At 37.8% G+C, this 9,250-nt stretch overlaps 1 protein-coding gene across 1 annotated transcript; it reads left to right on the top strand.

Moving 5' to 3' along the window:
* The first annotated feature begins 1,451 nt into the window (after positions 1–1,451).
* On the top strand, positions 1,452–7,024 carry LOC125479317 (protease Do-like 10, mitochondrial). Its single transcript, XM_048588509.1, has 8 exons — positions 1,452–2,162; positions 2,454–2,699; positions 3,792–3,987; positions 4,257–4,516; positions 4,775–4,902; positions 5,625–5,828; positions 6,302–6,352; positions 6,540–7,024. Exons 1-8 carry the CDS (start codon positions 1,733–1,735, stop codon positions 6,744–6,746), a joined length of 1,722 nt encoding a protein of 573 aa, XP_048444466.1. The 5' UTR covers positions 1,452–1,732; the 3' UTR covers positions 6,747–7,024.
* Positions 7,025–9,250: the final 2,226 nt, after the last annotated feature.

A 9,250-nucleotide genomic window follows, 5' to 3' on the forward strand; every position in this document is an offset into this window, starting at 1 on the left:
CAAAAGGTAAAATGGTAAAACTATATCATTTTGAAGTTTCTCAAATAAAGTACACACTACTTAGGTAGTTTACTTGATCACCTTGTCACAACTAAATATTAAGTCAGGTTTTTTAATAAAACTAATACTAATGTATAAAAATAATAAATAAATAAGCCAATTAGCATAATATTCGCCTAAGTTCACACATTTTGTATGTGAAACAGTTTTTTTGTTTTTTTATTTATTTATATTTTTCTAGAAAACATATAAGAGAGAAAAAAGTTAGAGAGATGTGAAAGAGAGAGGGAGTGAAAGATAGAAAAGTGATTTTTTTTTTTGGTAAACTTATATCTTTATTTTTTTAAAATTAGAAAAATAACATAAAAATTTAGTTTTTACAAATTTATATTACTGCTCATAGTTTTATTTAGGTGACAAACTGTCTTTTCACTCTTTTTTTAGTTGACAAATTTTTTTGTTAGGTAGTTTAGATAATTACAATGAAACTAATAATTAAATACATTGAACTCCCTTTCTCTCTCCAAAAGCTCTTCTCTTTCAACAAAATCCTAGCCCGCTACATCCATCATCGCTAGCCTCTAGCTATGGCTGGGGGTCGGTGACAACTTCTTCCTTTCTCCTCATAGCCCTTCCTCCCTTCCTCTTTCCCTCTCTTCTCCATTTCAGCCTTCTCCTCCCTCGCCATCCACGACCTTCTCTCCCCACTGACCTCACGCCGACAACTCATTCCCAGTCTTTACTTCCCTCATCTCCCATCCCGTGCTTCTTTCCCACCCTTTTGTGTGCAGTTTTCCATGGATTTAAGGTATACCTGATCCATCCATGCCCTTTCAAGATTTCTTCTTTGATTTGGCGCTCGGTTTCTTGGTGTGGGGTTGGATTCGTGGCTCCAGGTGGGTTAGATCCACATTCGTTAGCTCATTTTCATGCTGGTGTCACATTCTTCACCTGGTTTTTTTTGTGGCTACACTGACATGTGCACTCAGATATGACGGTTCGACTTGTGCGTCTCGAACTTGACAGCTCCGTTGCCTGTTGCGGCTAGCTTTTATGGTGTTCGATGTGTGGATGCCGGTATCTCACTGTTTGGTGAATTTGTAGGTGGCCAAGGCTTAAGTGCCTCATCCCCCACTGTGATGAGTTGATTACTGGATCTCTTCTTGAAGTAGTGTAGTTGTGTTTCACTCGCCTTACGTGCATCGTGGTGGTACTGTTGTTTTGGCTAGATTGGTCTTCGCCTTTGGGCGAAGATTATGTAATCTCGTCTGTCAATGATGACTTGATGTTGTCTCGCTCTAACGGGATGACTTTATGTGGCCTCGCTATTCAATGATAACCAATGTGGCTGCCTGTATTTCTCTGTTGCGTCTATCGGTTATTGTGATAGGTTTGTACTGGTGGCAATTGTGTGCTTGGGTGTTTGTGCTTGTGGTGGCCTACTAGGGGTTTACTTTTATTTGTTTATTTGTGCAAATTCACTTCAGATCAATTTATTGGTCACTAGAGCTATGTACCCAATGGCACACTTGTATTTGTTTGTGCTGATTAATGAAATACTACGCCATCGTTTATTGTTAAAAAAAAAAAAAAAAAAAAAAAATTAATTACATAATATTATCCTAAATAAATAAAATAACACGCCATCAAACATGGCCGTTTCATCATCTCACCACCCTAACTAGTCTTGTTTCAGAAATCAGAGCGACTGCCGTGTAAAATAGAAAAAGACATGCTGGGAACGTCCGTCCATAGACTCACCAGGCTCTCTGTTTCCTCTATAAGGTTAATAGCTAGTAAGGCAACCGCAACCGCAAGAGGGACTAGTACTTGTACTTCTACCGTTACCAGGAAAGCCGCAGCTACTGTTGAAGAAGTTGCGGCCGCCGCCGCCGCCGCGTCTTCTTCTTGTTCCTCCGAGCCACTTAACTCTAATGGGCCTTTCCCCTACCCCTCATCAGCTGCAGCGCACGTGCAACGACGACGCCCACGACCACGTTTAGGTCTAGGTGATGGGAGGAACATCCAGAGGAGGAGCACGACGGATACGGATGCAATAGAGCTAGCATTGGATTCAGTGGTGAAGATCTTCACTGTGACGAGCAGCCCTAACTACTTCCTTCCTTGGCAGAACAAGTCCCAGCGAGAAACCATGGGCTCCGGTAACATTCTCTCATTTATTCTTTCTCAAGTCTTAGAGGGAGTTTTATCTTTAAATAAAATTGAAATAGGCTAATAGCAGCTTGATAAGGCAAGGTAATGGAACACTAACACATAAAAAAGGCTCAATTAGGTTGCATTGCCATATTATTGCATTTTCAAAGCTCCAATTGTCACCATCTGCATTACTTGATTTCGAATTTTATTTATCTTTGATTTTAACATTCCACTTCGTTTGCCTGCATTAGTTTCCTTCTAACTTTAAAATATTCTGTTCGTAATTTATGACATAGGGTTCGTAATCCGTGGGAAGAAAATTCTGACAAATGCTCATGTAGTGGCTGATCATACCTTTGTACTTGTAAGAAAGCATGGTTCTCCTACCAAGTACAGAGCGCAAGTTAACGCTGTTGGTCATGAATGTGATTTAGCCATTTTGACTGTTGAAAGTCAAGACTTCTGGGAGGGTATGACTTCCCTCGATCTAGGGGACATTCCTTTTTTGCAACAAGCCGTGGCTGTTGTTGGATATCCTCAAGGTAACAATCAACTTTACTCTTTTACCACACTTTTTATCTTTAATGTGATCTAAGTAATATTATATCATCCTGAAGCTGAAGATAGAAAAACAAGATAAAACACATAATTGTTTTCAATATCTAGGGTAAGTAGACCCAAATCATTATCAGTCAGAAACAATACCTCATTGCATAATACCTATATTCACATGTAATTTGTGAAAAGAGTACTACTCTGAATAGGATGAAGAGCTGTTGTGGGTGCGATACCAAATCTTATGCAGGATCCTAAACACTTGAGCTTTATAGTTAGCTAGCATGATGGTTCATTGATATCATTGTTTTGCATTTAAAGCAACGGTGTTCTAGCCTGGTTATGCATGATGGAAATTGGATCTTAATTGATGCTGTGATGCTGAAATCAAATCTTAAGGTTGCAGAAATTTCTGAAAAAAATGAACATTGAATAGAAGAAAGAAATAAACCTAGGAAGAGAAGGCATAATCTCTGCTTTGTTGAGAGGTTACATAGAGGCCTGCTATGTCCCCTGCTCTTCCAACAGGGACTAGGGTTCTCCCATAAACCAGTAAAAGAAAAAACTGAACTGAGTATGAACTTCTAAAGCATAAGAGAAAATGTCTCCAAGATGTAAAATTAGACTCATGGAGCACTGAAAGAGCAAATTCCAGAAAATCTTGAAATCACTAGAATACTTTTGACTTGAAAAGAAATTAAACCAGTATAATATTTCTGACGATTGAAATTTAAGGAAATATGAAATGAGAATCTTTGGTGCAGCTACTTGAGCAGAAACCTTTCTTCTTAGTTCCTTTTTGCGTAAAAATAATGGACATAGAGGATTGATTTCTTTTGATTGATCCCGAAGATGCTTTTCTTCACTCTTCATAGTTCATTTTGCTTGGATGAGTCCCTGATATCTTTCTCTTTTAACCTATAGCTTCTTTAGTTTATTTTTGTACTGAAGGGACTTATACCAATGGACTCGTGTTCTACCTGTACTGTTTTTCTCTTTATGAATTAATAGTGAAAGGTTGAAAGCATGGTGCACAGAGAATGTGCATAACTTAATTAATGCAATGCTTTTGGTCCCAGGTGGTGATAACATTTCAGTTACCAAAGGTGTTGTTTCTAGGGTTGAACCCACTCAATATGTACATGGGGCAACCCAGCTCATGGCAATACAAATTGATGCTGCAATAAATCCAGGGAATAGTGGCGGTCCAGCAATCATGGGCAATAAAGTTGCTGGTGTGGCTTTCCAGAACCTTTCTGGTGCAGAGAATATTGGGTGAGTCTTATTTTAGTTCAGATGGCCATTGTTCATTTTGTTCGGTAAGACACGATCTGTAGTATTCATTTTCTTTTTGTTGGACATGTTGTAAAGGAACAAAGGTGTGATTTGACACTCAATAGTGCAAGTCCAGTCTACAGGCAGACAAAGTCACCAAGAGTCTCTTGGTTGAGTTTGAGAAACTACTTCCTTAACCCTTAATGGCGTCTGAGAGCATTGTTGTTCTTTTGCTAAATTTTGTTTTCTTCGTCTGTTGGAATTTTCAGTTATATAATTCCTGTCCCAGTAATAAAGCATTTTATTGCTGGAGTGGAAGAAAGTGGCAAGTATGTTGGATTCTGCTCTCTGGGTTTGTCATGCCAACCCATTGAAAATGTTCAACTGAGGAACCACTTTCGGATGCGCCCTGAAATGACGGGGGTACTAGTGAGCAAAATTAACCCTCTCTCGGATGCCTATAAAGTCTTGAAGAAAGATGATATTATCCTTGTTTTTGATGGAGTGTCTGTAGCGAATGATGGAACAGGTAGTCATTCGTTATTCCCTAACTTTAATAACACCAATGCGGTTGTGGTTCATGGAGTTGGGAGCAAGCGAAAATTTTGTTGCAATAGCCCTATCATACATTCCAATTGCTTCACATGCATGTATTCGTAGTGTAACTAGAAGCTGACAGTTGGCTTGGGTAACAGTGAAGATCTTTAGGCAGAATGGAAGGTTTTTTTACTTTGCACATATTTGTTTTCCCCATGCTTTCTTATTTTTAGCACGATGCACGATGCAGTTCATTTTCGAAACAGAGAGCGGATAACATTTGACCATTTGGTTTCTATGAAGAAACCCAATGAAACAGCCATAGTTAGAGTTCTGAGGGACGGTGAAGAGTATGAATTCAGTATCGCCCTTCAACCTGTAAGTATGGTACTATTTTGTATGTCTGTTTAGTTTAGTGGTTTCTCCATAGAAGAATCACAAGCATAAGATAAGATGTCTCTTAAACTCACAAACTTTTATTTCTCTTTTTGTTTCGAGTAATTCAAAGTGGAAAAAATAGCTGGTTTCTTGGAACATTCTTTTGAAAGGAAAAAAAAGTTAAGAAATTTATGTAGAATATCATTTTTTGGTTGTCTTATAATTTTTTGATTAGGTTCCATTGAGTTTATTAAGATCTGGCTCGGCTTTGGCTAAGGTTAGACTGCACATGGTTAGAACGGATATTGAAGATGTTTGTGGGCATGTTATACGCTATGGGGTTCCGGTTGAACTTTGTGATGGTTGGGAGAGATATACAAGGAAGGGAAGTCTGGTGTAAGGTTGTGGGGATTTTTTTGGCAGAACCAAATGATGTTACTTATATCACTATTCTTTTACTATCTTTTTAAGATATTTGTGACCTTTGTGATATTCACCTCGTAGATTGGCATAGGAAGAATTTTGGTAGCTGACACTAGGAAACCTATTGCAGTGATAATTAGATTGGTTCTACGTCTTAACTGCAAATTTTAACTTCCATAGTAAGATGTGAATTGAAATTCATAGGATGGTTTAATCAGTGATGTACGATTTGCTTTGCCGTGCAATATATACTTTTGTTTTCTTTATTCAATTGATTCATTAGTTGTTCAATTATGCAGTTACAGCCATTAGTTCCAGTTCATCAGTTCGATAAGCTTCCTAGTTATTACATTTTTGCTGGTTTGGTCTTTGTTCCACTCACTCAGCCATACCTTCACGAGTATGGAGAAGACTGGTACAATACTTCACCTCGACGATTGTGTGAAAGCGCAATGAGGGAACCACCAAAACGGCCTGGTCAACAGCTTGTCATCCTTTCTCAGGTATTGATACATTATTTAAGTGACATAAGTCATATATCTGCATTAGTTTGTTGTTCGTTGTATATGCCACTAAGAAAAGAATTTTGCAAAGTAGAATGATGAAAGAATATAAAGCTGTGAATTTCATTTAGTTGAGATAAAATTCTGTCAATGATGTCCTTTTTATGTTAGTCAAAATCAGTTAATATAATCATACTGACAAAAAAGTTTTGTTTTGTTATTTTCTAGTTTTTATAATTTATGTCATGATGTTGTCAACCCCGCCAAATTTATTATCTCCTCCACATTGTTTTATAAGAATCCGTCCAAGAATGTGTAGCTCTTAACTTTCAGTGTTGATAAATTTCGTACATTTCTTTTTTAACTTTAAAATGGTACTCTGTTAGTTTTTACCGGGAGAGCCACTTTTAGGAATTTTCTTTTGATTGAGCAGGTCATTGAATATTTTCGTGACAATTGTTTAATGTGTTCAGGTCCTAATGGACGATATCAATGCAGGATATGAACGTCTTGCAGAGTTACAGGTGTGACAATTTCCTACTTTTATTACTGTGACACATCTGTATCACTTATATTTGAGCTGTCATTGATGTTAGGTTATTGTTTCCCCACGTTACTGATTTGATAGGAAGTCGGCAGGATAGAACTTGACAATCGTACGCATGTACTTGTTTACTATGTTGTGAATTTTTTTTAAACATGTGGTGGCAGGTTAAGAAGGTTAACGGAGTTGAAGTTGACAATTTGAAACATTTATGCCGACTTGTCGAAAACTGCAGCGAAGAGAGTGTGCGCTTTGATTTGGATGATGATAGGGTTATTGTGTTAAACCGTCGCTTAGCAAAAGTTGCAACTTCAAGGATTTTGAAGTGCCATCGAATACCCTCAGTAATGTCTGATGATCTTACCATCTCTTAGCAAGAGTTGACTTTCTGAAGGTGCGACTGGCTAATACATTTTTGCGAAATAGAATGACATGAAGATTAAGCTGTTATGCTCAAGCCAAATCGTCACTTATGGTAGCTTGTTAACAAGTACATTAGAGTGTGGGAAATGGGTCAATTTTTGCCATTCTTTTTGTTATCTACTAATGTATATTTTGAGGTAAAAGAATGTGTTTATTAGGTTTTGTATTCATTCAACACTCTTGGCAATGTAATTTGTAGTTAATAGTGGTGTTTTTTTTTCTTTTCTCATTAGGCGTATTCAAAATTCTTCAATGCCTTCTAATTTTCCAGCTTATAGATTAGTTTGAGAAAATTTGATATTTCTAGTTTTGCAAAACTTACGAGGAGAGGTGTTACGATTGTTTAAAAAGTACAACAATACCAAACTGTCCGAAAATGGGTTTCAAGTCAGTTTTGACCTTCATAAATTCTATGTGGATTTTGATTGAATTTTACATGGATTTTAATGTAGTTTGTAAAAGTTTTATCATGAATTTAAATAAAACTTTATGGATTGTTAGGGACCTTTTATGGAATTTTATGAATTTAAATAGACTTTTAAATGGATTAATAAACATTGCTATTTTTAAACTCTCATTTATTTGAAACATTGATTATGGTTATGACAATATAGTCTTATAAGATGTTGGCGACAACGATAATAAGGTCAATACAAAACACAACTTCCTGAGACAAGGGTAATGAAAGACACTAGCTATTCGTCGGAAGACAATGAATGACTTCTTGGTTTTAAAGGCAAGAAGTGCATGACTTCCTTTTTAAATGGCAACGCAAAGGACCAACTACCTGATCAAGGGCAATGTACGGGACCGCTTGCCTCGCCAAGGGAATTCAAGGCACCCTTACCATGCAAGTTGTGCCTCACATTGCCATTTTCTGTGCAAGTCATGCATCACCTCAGCTTTGTAAGTAAAAATTGTGCCTTGTGTTGCCTTATTCCAAGCTTGTCATGTAATTGGAACCATGTATTTTCTCTGGCAAGGCAAGTTGTGCCTTTCGTTGGAAATTGGTGCCTTGCTTTGCCTTCGGCACACCAAGTTTTCCCTTCGGCACCCCAGATTTGCCTTATGCTGCCCTTGCCAAGTCAAGTGGTGATCAATTATTAATGTTTCTCTCATCAATATAGCAAATAACATCTCAAACATTAATTGTCAAACATTATTAGTACTTTCCTTTGCATGACTAAATGCAATGTAAGGAATCACTTTCGTTTCAGAATGCGACACTTAACCAAACACAACATAAGAAATCATTTGCTTGACCAAGGGTAATACACGCCACCATTTATACGAATTAGGGGTTAAGGGTTTAGGTGTTGGAACCAAATCTGCACACCGCCCCGGATGGAGAAGGTGTGCGAGTTTGGCTACTTGTAAAAAAACAAACAACCGAAGTTAGACCTTGGTATTGGTTGGGTACCAACCAAAGTGTCTTCGATGATCAAGTTAGTAAGAAATATTGAGACTCAAGCAGCGGGCAAAAGAATAATGTATGCATTATGGAAGCATTGCTAGAGTTATGCCCTATACGAGGGTATTTATACTAGCAGAGATAGACTTTTTAGGATTAGACATAATCCGTATTAACTCGTGAGAATCAAAGAGGATATCTAGGATTAGATATTGTGTTCTTTTAGAAGTGTGCCAATCCTTAAATTGTAGGAATCTCAAAGAATATAGGGTTTAGAGTTTAAGGTTCAGGGTTGAGGGTTAAGGGTTTAGGGGTTTAGGGTTTAGGGTTGCCTCGATTTGCGTGTCGCTAGCGTCCATCGTTTTCAAGTCCTTTTGGGCCTTCTCGATTTCCATGTTGTTTGCCCTCATTGATTTTCATGTCGTTGGGCTAACTTGTTGCGAATTGCTTTAACCCGACGCGTATTTTTTTAACCCGTTGCGTACATCTTCAACCCGTCGCGTAGAGCTTTAACCTGTCGCATAAAGCTGTAACTCGTCGTAAAAATCCAACGCCTTAGGTTTAAGGTTGCGGTACACGTGTTTAGGGTTGTCGCTCGTCTTTCGTCTTTCTTCTTTCGTCGGTTGTTCTTCATCTTTCGTCTACTTCATTCAGGTCGGGTGCCTTCTACTAAGTAATTATCAGGTTCAGTAATCATCCTAAGAGTTGAAAACGCAATGCCTTGTTAGGAGTGAGAGTAAATAACGATTGGGTGCATGAATAATAGATTTATTAGGTTCAGTAATCGTCCTAAGAGTTGAGAACGCAATGCCTTGTTAGTAGTGAGAGTAAATAAACCCCTTCATAAGAGTCTTCTACTAAGTCGTGTATTTTGTTTTTCGTATCTTTAATTGCTTTACGAACCCATTAGTGGCTATCTCCACGACTTATCGGGTTCAATAATCGTCCTAAGAGTTCAAAATGCAATGCCTTGTTAGGAGTGAGAGTAAATAAACCCCTTCACCAAGAGTCATTTACTAAGTCGTGTATTTTGCTTTTCATATC

This window comes from the organism of the source record quoted next, unplaced genomic scaffold (assembly GCF_019419815.1).
Source record: "Pyrus x bretschneideri cultivar Hongxiangsu unplaced genomic scaffold, Pyrus_bretschneideri_v1 Contig28, whole genome shotgun sequence".
Lineage (NCBI taxonomy): Eukaryota > Viridiplantae > Streptophyta > Magnoliopsida > Rosales > Rosaceae > Pyrus > Pyrus x bretschneideri.

Bases quoted from the DNA above. Each gene is read 5' to 3' on its own strand.
- LOC125479317 (XM_048588509.1), top strand. From the start codon at position 1,733: ATGCTGGGAACGTCCGTCCATAGACTCACCAGGCTCTCTGTTTCCTCT. The intron at 2,700-3,791 runs GTAACAATCAAC...TTTTGGTCCCAG, and splicing joins TGTTGTTGGATATCCTCAAG to GTGGTGATAACATTTCAGTT. The intron at 4,903-5,624 runs GTAAGTATGGTA...TCAATTATGCAG, and splicing joins TCAGTATCGCCCTTCAACCT to TTACAGCCATTAGTTCCAGT.